This window comes from Diachasmimorpha longicaudata, chromosome 1 (genome assembly GCF_034640455.1).
Source record: "Diachasmimorpha longicaudata isolate KC_UGA_2023 chromosome 1, iyDiaLong2, whole genome shotgun sequence".
In the NCBI taxonomy this organism is placed as follows: Eukaryota; Metazoa; Arthropoda; class Insecta; order Hymenoptera; family Braconidae; genus Diachasmimorpha; species Diachasmimorpha longicaudata.
Window position 1 is genome coordinate 4,481,135 of NC_087225.1, and position 14,106 is coordinate 4,495,240.

General features: G+C 34.8%; 1 protein-coding gene across 3 annotated transcripts in view; it reads left to right on the plus strand.

Annotated features, from left to right (window-relative positions):
• Ap-2alpha (Adaptor Protein complex 2, alpha subunit) overlaps positions 1 to 14,106 on the plus strand; it is a 39,827-nt gene that overhangs the window by 3,008 nt on the left and 22,713 nt on the right. For all 3 annotated transcript variants that reach the window (XM_064131863.1, XM_064131874.1, XM_064131884.1), the window contains exons 3-5: positions 3,332 to 3,543; positions 3,624 to 3,817; positions 8,697 to 10,346. In XM_064131863.1, the coding sequence (XP_063987933.1) occupies positions 3,332 to 3,543; positions 3,624 to 3,817; positions 8,697 to 10,346 (2,056 nt within the window). The remainder of the gene's footprint in view (positions 1 to 3,331; positions 3,544 to 3,623; positions 3,818 to 8,696; positions 10,347 to 14,106) is intronic.

The following is a 14,106-nucleotide window of genomic DNA, read 5'->3' on the forward strand; positions in this document are numbered from 1 at the left end:
GTTAGGGCATTGTTGCATAGAAGGCCGTGCGGATGAATTTTTAATACGTCGTCATTTAAAAGGTCAGATCAAATGGCATCGTGCCATTCACGACTCCCCCATCCCTTCTTCATGATATTGGCAACTCTGAAATGTATATCTTGATGAACGATGTATCGATTCTTGTTGCATTAATATTTAATTCTCGAATTTATGTAGATATCATTTTTACTTAAAACCATGGATTTCTCTCAGTCTTATTAAGTAATTTTCGTCTGGATGGATTTTTACTCATCATTTTTCTTCCGATGAATGTGCGATTGAATGTTATGACGTTTGTTTTTAAGAATATCGTAGTGCTTTGGCCACTTTTTTCCCCAGTGAAATGGTTTTCTATTTTTGTGGGAGGACATTTTAGCTTTCGCTGCTTGACCTACATACATACTACAATGATTTTATCCTCTTTTTAATTGAATTTGGCAGGTTTGAATTTGAATGGTCCATATTGCACCGTTAGAGAAATTTTTTTCAATTTAAAGAAATTAAAATGCGTACTTTTGAAAGAATTTGTTTTAAAATTTAATTTTCATAACTCGCGTTCTATCCACCTCATTCAATTCAATAATCAATTTACCACAAAAAAACAACAATCAATCTATGCGTAACCAATTAGCAAAATAAACAAATGAATAGATTCAGGCAACTATTAAGACCTCCATTCGTAAATTCATCTGTTGCAAGAATATTTTCGAAAAGAAATATATTGCTGTTGAAGACATTATTGGAAGATATTCTTGTCAAAAATCCTTTTGCAAAAGATATTTTGTCAAGATTAAATTCTATCGTTATTGTTCGATTTTTGGAGGCAATAATGAATTATCGAATGGGAAATTGAAAATGTTTGAGTTCGTACATTATGTAATAATTGATTTCAACTATTTTTTTCAATGATTCATGCAATTAAAATACATAATTTGAGCTCTTAGGCAAAATTGCACTCTTGAATGGGTTTTTACTGCCGAATGAAAGCATTGTAATTAGCCATTTTTCACATTCCTTCATTTTTACTGGAAATTAAAGTAAAATGGTTCAACACGCAAAATTATAAAGTTTGAGGGAGATGTCGGCATGTACCGCCCTTTCGCCAATTTTCCGAAATCAACTTTTCAAAATAATATGACACTGTCACAGGTCATAGATCTTAATGTGGCCTAACTTTGTGCTCAAGAACAGCTCGATCGAGCGAATGATTTTCGAGAAAAAGTCATCTGTTTTTCAATGGTTTTTCGTAAATATTTTACATTTTTTCAAAAACATGTTAGAGAGTGCACAACGAATATTTAAAAAAAACACAAAGTTGCAAATATCTCGGGATCTTTGCGAAAAGGGCAGTATAGTTTCTAATTGATCTACCAGAGAGCACCGAGAGTCCTGTGAAGTTGGAGTCTCTATTCCTTATATCTGAAAAATAGGGTTGTATTTCTGAAATCGAACTACGGTATAATTGGCTAGAAAATAATGCAATAGAAGACCTTCTTCTTTTTCGTCTAACGTCAAGGTTTTTTTTGTCCAACTTTTTGTCTGATGGTGTTATGCTTTTCATCGAAATTTCACCGGAAAAATAGTCCTCCGAATACCACTCCAGCTCCAAAATTATCTGGTGTTTTCCTCAGAGTTCTCTGCAAATAAACAAAGTTGTCAAGTTTTTCCGATAATTTTGCAGTTCGTGTAGTATTATATGTGATAATTCTAAATGTGTCAGGTGTTATCAAGAAAGCTGGATTGACATTGTAATTTTCTTACCAATTCAACAATTGTTTTGATTTTTGTTTACCAAAGTATTGAATATTCGCATACAATCGAGAATTTTTTACATTTCATTTTCAAATAACAACTAAAACCTAATTTTTTCCAGTTAACTGGGAAATGATCGATAATTTCTTGGAAGCCTCGGCGATGATCACAGAAATGATTTTCTATTTAGAAAAAACACAAATTATTTGTTCAGAGAAAAAAAAATGTTCTCGCATGTTTTTATTTAATGACGATTGATGGGAAATTGATGGCAAATTTTATGATACATTATGTTCTTACTCTTTGCAGAATCACTTCATGAAGTATTTGGATTATTGTTGTGATATAATAAATCACAAAATTTTGAATCCAATTGTACCTGAAAAATTATAGAAATTCATATAGTTTTAAAATAATTCAAATTCGAAACACGTTGCACTCTCATAATTCTCTCCAAATTGCATCTTCTCTGTAAATAAAAAATTTAATAATTTTTTAACTGTCCCTTTTTGCTCAATAGTTAACGATTCAGGTTCAGTAGTTCAACGTACATAGATCATTGTACCAGCTAATGAGAAAAATGAAAATCTACTTTGACTGGTTCAGATTAGACCTTTTAATTACCTTGTAGAAGCCGAGAAAAATATAAAATGTTTAAAAAACTCCAGATACTATGTCAGCCAATGCTGGAACATTACCAAGCTTACCAATATCTGTTTAATACTAATAGTTCCAGGATTTACTGAAAATGAATAAATTTGAAGAAATTATTTTTGAGGTGAACAATTTATTATCTATGAATGACGTTAGTTTGCTTAGTTTGCTTGTAAGCATTTAATTATTGCAATATCTTCTACAAATGACAATGCTATACGTACACTTCATTATAGATGAAATGAGATTAAAAGAAGCAATAAATTTTAATATTCTTATTGTCGTTAATCATTATTGGAATTTAGACTTTTCAATTAGGAGAATTTCGAAATTTTCTTATCATAATTATTACATATTCATCCAAGATCGTAATTAATAATTTATTATTTACGAAGAACGTTTGAAATTTACATAACTTCATAGGAGAAACTTTTCTATGTTTTTACTAAATTTCTCTCAAAATCTGGATTTACAGTTTTTTTTTTTCATTTTTAAACGTTAGCTGGTAGTTAAAACTAAAATATATGCTCATACCTTATGTGCCTTGATAAAAAGTCTCTAGTATCAAGCTGTAAAATGTTCCTAGGCTGGCAAGCTACGATATTCGATGGCGAATCCTGCGGTGGACTTGCTCAAAAAATGTTGAACTAGTTGAATTAAAACTTGATCTTAATATTCTTATATTCTTAATTCGTCCATAGTAACTAAAATGACGGAAAAATATACTTCACGTGGAAACTGAAAAAAAATGATGGGTCATCATGGGAAAATTTCTAACAGATAATAAAATTTATTTATCATCTCGTGCTTCCTCTTTATTGAATATCAGTCATATTCGTATATATTCATATTTATATTCATTAACTACATCAGTATGATTTAACCATTATAAATTATTAACTAGGCAAAAGTAAAGAAGCTGAGATCAAGAGGATAAACAAAGAATTGGCGAATATAAGAAGCAAGTTCAAAGGCGACAAAACCCTCGATGGATATCAGAAGAAAAAATATGTCTGCAAGCTACTGTTTATCTTTCTTCTGGGGCATGACATTGATTTTGGACACATGGAGGCTGTCAACTTACTATCCTCCAATAAGTACTCTGAAAAGCAAATCGTATGTTTGACAATGTCCATGAGAGTGGTGTAACTCAACTCATGATAATTATTGATTAAAACAAACTTATTCTTTTGCAGGGGTATCTCTTCATATCAGTCCTAGTAAATACAAACAGTGATCTCATTAAGCTCATAATTCAGAGTATTAAGAATGATCTCGGCTCACGTAATCCGATCCACGTGAATCTGGCACTACAATGTATCGCCAATATTGGTAGTAAAGAGATGGCTGAAGCCTTTGGCAATGAAATTCCAAAACTTTTGGTTTCGGGGTAAGTTTTGGCGATTATCAATGAATAATGCATGACAAACACTCAAACCACAGCACACATTACACACGATTTTTACAATTCCTGCTCATGGCATCTAGGCGTCTGGATATTAGGTAAAATCCATGGGAGTTAATTTGATAATTAATACCATTAAATTTAGTGGTGAAATGGTCAAATTTAACGCGTCGATTTTCCAAATTGTGTTGACATTATTTTCATAACGAACGATTCTATAAAAAATTTTGGGAGGCATTTTTTGTCAGATTGTTGCTCTCTAGAAATGGAGGTACTTTGATAGCTACCCACGACGAGAATTTTGCGAATGGAAACAATTTTTTTCCTTGAAATTGGGTCGTTAAATTGAAACGACTAATGGGGTTGTGAGATGTCCAGTCCATTCTACTCGGGGTTTTCTCTTTTTTGGAATACACAGAAAAATAACTAGGACAAAAATTGTTGTTATTCGGTCAATGTATTGCAATTTCGGTAGTCGATATTTTTTTACAGAGATATCGCAGAACAATTGTAATACGGATAGCAAATTTTACAATTCAGTTCCCGAAATTTGGTTTTGCAGCATAGTAATATTTCCCAGTATGTCGCTCTTCGTATGTTGAAAAATAAAAATTCTTTTCTCAAAAATAACTATTAATGACTTATGAAAATAAATTTGTTGGGTTGTTAACAGTTTTTGTTAAGTCAGCGATGATTTTTCAAATTTTGTGCACTTGTCATTCAGGTGTGAAATTTTTTCAGTTTTTTCTGAGACTTCACAGCTGTCTAATTTGAAAAATTGAAAAAATGCGCGACTGATCAAGTGTTTAATATGGCGTCATTTTTGTAACGCATAGTTTGGCAAGAATATGTCAGAGTTATTGGAATTTTTATCATTTGTGGGAACCAATTTTTGACATTTTTTTCGAAAATGAATCCTTCTCGGGTTCATGCAAAAATTCCTAGATCGATAATAATTCCATGTCAAAAAAGTTAAGGATTGACCCTCATCGTCGTCGGAAATCAATCTTGATTTTTTCGGCATCGATTTATCAACAACTTTCCCCACAATGATTTGTTAAGATTTTAAATAAATTTCATGTTCACTTCTTTGGTGTTCATGGTACCGAAGTGAAAAATGGGAAAACGTGACTTATCAATATTATGTCATTTTTTATTTTTCCATTGTCTTTAGTAACTCTTGTCATAAAAAGAAGTCTTTTGGTCTGTCATGCAAGTTGATTCCCATCCTGGATCTGTTTTATTAGAATTTTTTTCTTCTCCAAATGTGACGATTTTGGTAACAACCTCCTAAAACTATTTCGATTGCGTAGGGGAAGGTGAAATTTAGAGGAAATTTATAAAACTTTTTTCCACATAATATGCACTCAAATATGATAATTCATGGACTCTGTACCTACATGTAATGGAAAGTAAAAATGATCAAATTTAAAACCTTAGAATTTAGAATCGAGTCGGCGACGTCCGTTTCCGCTGTAGTTTCTATTACCGTATAATTTTAGAGAGTACTTAGGCGAAGAATTAGTTTATGAAGATTGTCAAAGTCTATGACTAAAAGTAATTATAATATGTTTAAGGATGTTCTACACCCCTTTGAACAATAGTGACGCCTTTTAGATTTTTATCGCGACTTGACAATAGGATGGACGTGGAAGCCTAGGTTTTTGCGCTTTGTCATTATTTAATGAGTCGCGCAGTTTCAAGGTCATGCGAAGGTTTTCCTTCGTTTTTTTGAAAACTTTGAAAAACAATCATAAAGCTGTAGAAAAAATGTATGAAAATCATTGCACCCCCACGAAACTTCCTAAATAATCAAATAATGACAAAAACTTTATCTCTTTTCACGTCAATCGGATGGAGAATTTGCGAGAAAAAGAAAAAAAACGTGAATTTTGACTAAAAATATATCCAAAATCCTTAATTCATTTTCATTACAAATAGCACGTAATGTAAATTTTAATGTGTACTCATAGATTCATTTTTTTTATTAGCAAAAGACAAAAGTGAATGCGAGCCAAAGTGGGACGGTTGTTAATTTTCAATTTCAATAAATACAGGAATTTTTTGCTGCTCGCCTTGGCAGTTAATAACCCAATCATAATATCGCTTATTATAATAATATTACCGTAATAGTTGTAAGCTATGACATTGTTTATCACCACTCTTCATTCTCAATTCTAACCAAAAAAGGCAAAGTGCACTCTTATAAGTACTTTACTCTCGATTTTTGCTTTTTCTAACGAAGATGTGACAGTATTTAGTGGTGGATAAATAAAATAGATCCAGGATGAGCCCTATTTTATACAGCAGGTCAAATTAATTTTTTTAGATACAATAAGTATCGAAGAAAAAGGCGAAAAAATGGGTTAACAGAGCTCGCTTAAACCATTACCATCTGGCCTACTCCCTCAAACGTAAAGGATTGATACATTCCGTCGTTTGCACATGTGGTCATCCGAGTGAGGACCTTGATCATGTCCTCTGGAGCTGTCCTCTCTATGAGCAGTACAGATATTCCATGATCCACGGTCTCCTATCGCTCGGACACTTATCACCATACCAAACTCAATCATTTTTAAAATACCTCAATAAGAAATGTTTAGTAACTACAGACAATTTTCTAAAGAAATGTCATTTAAATGTATAACTGCTCAACTCCTGAACATATGATAACGAAAAACTAAATTCGCTAACTCCAAATTAGTTCTGTAAATACATGTTTGTAGCTTTATGAATCTATAGGTTTAAATAACAAAAGGCGAAAAATTTAAAGTGTGATAAACTTCAAACCAATTTCAAGCTTTTGAAATCGTTCAAAATTTGGTGTTATGAGCCCTCAGTCGTTGAAAAAAAAAACCATTTGTATTTGCTTCTCCTCACTTCCAGTTCGGGTCGTAGAAAAACATTGAAACCAATATATAAAAAGATAAGGGTCAGCCATGGCCTTATCTGACATAGCGTGAATTGTAAAAACATATGCCAATCAAATTATGCCATTCAATAATAAATTTCACCTTGAATTTAGACGGACAAGTCTTTTTGAAACAACTTATAACCACAAAGTTCATGGAAAATTTCCAAAATACTTTTACTATGGCAATTATACGATTTCGCAGGAAAAATTCTAATTCTACTGTCACATAATAATGAAAATGTGTTAAATTCATGAAGATATTGAGGATAGTTTCTTACGATTCCCCATCGTTTGACAATCGATCGAAAGTTATATTGAAATCATAATTTTATCAACAGCATTCAGATGGAAAAAACAGTCTGGGTTTCTTACAAAAGGTCTTCAAGATCTTGCAAGCTCTCACTTCTAAGACTACAATCTCATATTAGTGCAATATTCATTCAAATTATATAAATTTCAAATAGTGCGATGATTTACCATTTCGTCACTAAATTCAATGCCACCTAAGAATCCCTAACTCATTGACTCTCCGGCCTAGTCCCTTAAATCTCCCACCATGTTCTCTCCAGCGACCTCTCCTAGGCACCTATCATACATAATTGCATAACACACGTATAAAAAAAGTCAATAGACTAATTCGGTGAATTCTTTCAGAGATCCTACAGGAATTATCATGGCATTGTACTGAGATTAAAATTCTACAGAATTCTCGTTAGAATTTAAAAAATTTTATTTAGTTTTTGCATTGATTCTGTGATTTTTTAATGCATAAATAACAAGAAATTATGCAAATAATTCGGAAATCAGAGGTAAATCGCAAAATAGAAGGCGGAAAAAATAGACAGGTCAACGAAAGCCAATTAAAACTTGTATTAGGTTGAATTGTGGATATTTATTAATGATTATTGATGTTTTTTTTTTGAGTTGACCATAAAATCCTGAATTGAAATCAGAGTTTCAGAGAATACAGTTTTTAGGACAGTTCCTAACGACGAAAACAAGATAGTTAAACATTCATGTAAAAATTACTCATTGATTTTTTTGGCTTTTCAAGTTTCACTCTATTTTCAACCGAATCTCGTTCTCCCTTCAGACACGGAGTGCTAAAATTCACAACCCCAATCATTGATCGTAGAAAATTATTTATTTTACGGAATTCAGTAATTCATTAATTACTCCTTTGTTGATATATCATTTACTGGAATGATTATTATTACTTTAGATCAATATGGTCATCTGGACAAGGATTTCTATCTATATATATATATATATATATATATATATCCAAGTTACATGACTCTGATCAAGAACTGTCACGGGTTAGAATTATAAGACAGTTTCTGATTACCTCAATTTGCGGAGATTTGGAAATTTCACTGACATGAATTTTTTTTTTAATATTCCCAGACATTGTCCATTAATTTGAAATGTGATACTAATTTCGTCACTTACATGTTAAAATATAACTGTTAGAAATCCACCTGCGTGGTCTCTTCACTCAATAATAAGGCCCTGAAAATATTTGTCAGATCTATGACATTAATTATATACATTAACTATTGACATATTAATTATATGATTCCGAACGAAACGAAAGGTGGAACGACCGTTCTTTCTGCGGCCGGTGACAAAACAGTCGATAATTTCAATAAAAGTCCCAAAATTGGCAAAAATGCAACTAAGTGATAGGAAAGTGCTGGATTTATCTTGAGGTTAAATTTTTTCATAGAAATGGCGTCATAAGCGAATTTTTAATAGAAAAACGAAAATTAGTAAACTTTTTCGTATCAAATATCCAACAGAATCAGTGCAAAAAAAATGGATTTTTATCAAATACTTGCTAGAAAAATATAAGATGATTTTCAAGTGACCTCATTAAAATTATTCATTGACTTATTTTATACGTATAATCATCATCATCTCCAACTGAACCTTTTAAACTTAATCCAGAGACACAATGGACGTGGTGAAGCAGAGTGCAGCCCTCTGTCTTCTACGCCTCCTACGAACAGCTCCGGACGTAGTGCCAGGTGGTGAATGGACTTCGCGCATCGTGCATCTGCTGAATGATCAGCACTTGGGTGTAGTAACCGCGGCAGCCTCCCTCATTGACGCTCTAGTAAAACGAAACCCAGAGGAATACAAGGGCTGCGTGAGCTTAGCAGTCTCTCGACTGAGTAGAATTGTCACGTCCAGCTACACAGACCTGCAAGACTACACCTACTACTTCGTACCAGCGCCCTGGCTGTCGGTAAAGCTTCTCCGATTGCTCCAAAACTACACTCCTCCAGCAGAGGATCCTGGTGTACGAGGCAGACTAAACGAATGCCTAGAAACGATTCTGAACAAGGCACAGGAGCCTCCAAAGTCCAAAAAAGTTCAGCACTCAAATGCCAAAAACGCAGTTCTCTTCGAAGCCATCAGCCTGATTATTCACAACGACAGTGAGCCAAATCTCCTAGTGCGAGCTTGCAATCAACTCGGCCAGTTCCTCTCCAATCGAGAAACGAATCTTCGTTACTTGGCTCTAGAATCCATGTGCCACTTGGCAACATCAGAGTTCTCCCACGAGGCTGTGAAGAAGCACCAAGAGGTGGTCATCCTCTCGATGAAGATGGAGAAGGATGTCTCAGTGCGTCAACAAGCAGTGGATCTGCTCTACGCTATGTGCGACAAGAGTAATGCAGAGGAGATAGTCCAGGAGATGCTGAATTATCTCGAAACAGCTGATTACTCCATCAGAGAAGAGATGGTACTCAAAGTTGCTATTTTAGCTGAGAAATACGCAACGGATTATACGTGGTACGTCGACGTTATTCTGAATCTCATTAGGATAGCTGGCGATTATGTTTCTGAGGAAGTCTGGTACAGAGTCATTCAGATTGTCATTAATCGAGATGATGTTCAGGGATATGCCGCCAAAACAGTCTTCGAGGCACTCCAAGCACCTGCTTGTCATGAAAATATGGTCAAAGTTGGAGGCTATATTCTTGGAGAATTTGGTAATCTCATAGCTGGTGATCAGAGGTCATCACCGGGCGTACAATTCCAACTTTTACATTCCAAGTATCATCTCTGCTCACCCATGACGCGAGCTTTGTTGCTGTCTACGTATATCAAATTTGTGAATTTGTTCCCGGAGATCAGGAGTCCCATCCAGGATGTATTTAGGCAGGATAGTAATTTAAAAAGTGCTGATGCTGAACTGCAGCAGAGGGCATCTGAGTATCTCCAGTTGAGTATTATTGCCTCGACCGATGTACTAGCCACTGTTCTAGAGGAAATGCCTGCATTCCCTGAGAGGGAATCATCGATCCTGGCGGTGCTCAAGAAAAAGAAACCTGGGAGGGTACCTGAGAATGAGATCAGAGAGAGTAAAAGTCCAGCGCCGAATACCAATCATCATGCTGATGCACCCTCGGCGGTTTCCGTGTCGAATGTCACCAATTCTTCGGCGGATTTGTTGGGATTATCGACGCCACCTGCTTCACAACCTAGTAGTAATACTGGAGTGCTTCTGGATGTGCTTGGAGATATTTATAATATGCCGAATAAAGTTGGTGCTACAAATGGAGCGCAAAATACGTATAATCCAAAAAAGTAAGTTGAAACAACTATTTTCAGTATATCAGTTCAGGATATTACAATGGGCGTTGGGATGTTCTCTAAGCTACGCTAAAAAACTACCTTTTGCTTCTCGATGGAAGCTTTCTAATCCTTCATTTTGAGGATTTTCAAATTTTATGAAACATGGAGAAATGATATTTCTAGAAAATGTATTTACGTTTTATTTATTTATTTATTTTTTCTAAGGCTCCGCTGGATTGAACTGAATTATCCGAAATGAATGTTTTTGTTTTTTAGTTTTTATCTGATCCTTTGGTGCAGTCTTGCATTAAGTAGAGGTACACCAAAAAGACGAATGTGTACTGAAAAAAAGTTGTAAATATAGTGCTAGCGTTTTTTAACTTTGATGTCAGGAGCATTGTTGTAAAACAAAAGCCAGGAATGTGTGATGGAGTCGTAGAGTATAGGGGAGAGGAGAGGACTATGAAAGTAAATAATCTCCTGAGAGGTTAATGGCAAATTATCATGATAAATCATTCTTTGAAATGTTTTAAATTATTTTGAGAAATTTATTCATTACAGCAGTCTAATCAGATAATGTATAGAATCTTGAAAATTACAACATTATAATTGACGTGGCGATCAATTTCAACTCGTGGCAGGCGGAATCCTGAATGTAAATAATTCTGTAATGAACACGTGAAAATTAATTGTTAAATATTGTTCTGGAAAATTTTAAAAAATATTAACAAAAATTTGTTCCTTGCAATAGTATTACCTTAAAATGCGTAGAACCCTGGAAATTAGAAAAATTTAATTGAGATGGTGATCAACTGTCACTTTATTTGGTGTGAAGTAGAGGACCGGTCAAATTCCGCGATCATATTGTCATTTGGCGAATTGCAAAGTGACAATTGATCATCACCTCAATTATCGTTTTCTCATTTCCAGGCTTTTCCAAATTATCCAGTTAGACTGTTGTCATTGAAAAATTCCTTAAAATAATTGAAATTATTTTAGAAAAGGATTTGTTATGATAATTCACTATGTAGCCGTCAGCAAATTATTTACTTTTTGCTAGGTAGTTACTGCTGCCACGTTCAGCCTATGCCACAAAGGGTCTCCTCGTTTACTTGTAAACGAAAAGACTTTTCGGTTACCAGTAAATGAAAAATGGCACAGTTCGCCACTCGCCGAAGTTAACATCACCAACACACTCGTTACCACCCCGTTGCATCGAAATATACTATTATAGCCCTTCTCTCTCCCCTCTGCTCCATTAAATCAGACATTCTGGCCTATTGTTATTATTATACTTAACCTGACCTCTAAATTAAAAAGCAAGGATTCTACATTTTTAATTCTATTTTCACTTCCTTTTCAGATAAAAAATAAATACAAGCTATCTATTTAAGATAATTCAGTCTATCCAAAATGAGTAGGCGACCTATTGTATTGGACAGAAATAATTAACCGTTGCTTTATGCATAATTCGCCATTATTTCTCTCATTTCTACCAATCTCATTGGCAGGATAGTGTTGAGTGTTGCTCCATGTCCAAGGGTGTGTCCATTGTTGTTTCTTGTTGAAAATCTTGACCCCTTGCATATCGAGTACGTCGGTCCACTCTTCAGAAGGGGCAACTATCATATTCAACGTAACAGAGATATATAGTGGGAGGGCATTCCCTAAGCCTCTTAGTGATCATGGTGACTGTGGATTTCGATAACTGGAAATATGCGTTTTCGTAGATGAGCACTGTATCTGGGATTCTTGAAGCCTTTGTCCGTTGTTCTGTCAACACTATGGTATCTCAGCCATGCCGACTGACTGCTTTCTCTGGCTGTCTTTTATAGCTTTTTTATTTTAGTATTGAACACCAGTACTCTGGTTCACCATGAATTGAATACCCGGATAGTACTTGAAGGTATCTATTCTTCCCTAGTCGAGTTGGATCTTCTGTTCAGCCTTTGTTTTTATATTTTTCTGCAGTACTTGAACCAGAGCGCTGTTGTTCTCTCCTTCCCAGATGTGCTTCAGTATTGCGCCGTATCCCACCTCCTCTAAGATGGAGAGGGGAAAAAATGTAGCTGTTTTTGGGGTCGCTGTGACACCTGTGTCCTCAGGAAGCAGGTGGTCAGTTTATAGTTTGCCCAATTGTGCTTAGACGATGCCCTCCCCCCTCCCGCCGTCGTCCAATACCGAGTAGAATGAAACTCAATGGGGTCATCCGGGTTCGGGGACTTTTCCAAGTCGATCGACGAGTTATTTGTAACTTAAACTGTTGATGTAGCCCAGCTTCTCGTCCCCTAGGATTTATGCCTCTAGATATTTGTTTTTGGGGATGGTCACCTGTCTCCTGTGATTTCATGTTCGGGCACGAATTAAAATAATTAAGTGCCACTCACGCTTTACATTTATACGAAACTTTTCAACTATTCTAATTGATTCTACTGGTATAATTTCCTGCAAAAGTGTGCGTTTTTAAGACCGTATGTACCCTTCTCCGGTGTCGCCAGTACGCCATAATTATAGTTGATTGTCTTGTTGTTCTGCTCAATATCGTTAATAGCTAGTAACATATAGTGATATGGATGGGGGAATCATACGTTGAATTTTAATTTTTTACATACAATAACTTGAGAAAACATGAGGATAGGATTTGCGAATGGCATATGACAATAGCCAAAATAATATTAAAGGTTGATCTTTTGAATGGGCGTAATGGGTTGAGTGGGTTTCGACATATTTATGACGTATCTGCTTGTAGAATATAGGTAGTTGTTGCAGGGATAGAGTCTAAAGTAATATTTTTTTGATTGCTCAAATTTACATCATTTATTATATTTATACTATATCAGTAATATTTTTTCTTAGTGTATGTACCTAAGTGTATTTTACATGTGGTATTAGGCTTTTCTGTTTAGTGGTTAGAGTAAATTTTGTTGTGGAGCTTTAGGATTTGTTGATTTTAATAGAGCAGTTCTTGAGTTTGTAATTTGAATTTGAATGTGGTCTGTATCCTTGACTTTCATACCCACAGGGACAACTGGGATCCTTTACTAGATGGCTCTGACTCTCTTAATCCATCAATGAAAGTCCTCGGGTGATTGGTACTCTTGAACCCAGTGGTGGGAAAAATATCCCCGGAAATATCATTCCCGTTGCCCTTCTCTCTTCGGGCCTGCCGAACCCCCCCTCCCCCTTTTTTTTAATGTACTAACGCAGAGGGGTTCTGTGACAGATCAATAGTGGGCCTCCATAATTTAATGAAAATAAATCCTTTTTTTCGGAAATTTTCATTTGAAATAAAAATATGTCTAAAACAAATGAGAAAAAATCAAGATCTATTTCGACAGCTTGAGAGCCTCTCTGTAGAAATTTTCCACATATTCCACTCCTTTAAGCTTCACATCCGCCTAATCGTTGATGTTTCTTATTGTGTTTTGTGCTTCGTGATACTTGAATTTGAAATTGGAACATGTATATGGAACGTGTTGGCTAGTATCCTCATAGAATAATAAATTATAAGTGGAAATAATTCTAAAAACTCCCAAAAAGGTAACTAAAGTTTCTCATTTGAGACAGCGTGCAATATATTTTTTTAAATCTTTAATTCACACCGCGAATGTCCACTTTTTCACTTTTGAAATCGGAATGGTAAAGAATTTATGCGGAAGTCCACCAACAATGAAATTGATACAAATGAAGGAAACAATGACTAATTATGTGTAAAGTGATGGTTATATTATTTCCTGCGGCCAGTGATGCATGGAAATTACCCATTGTCTAC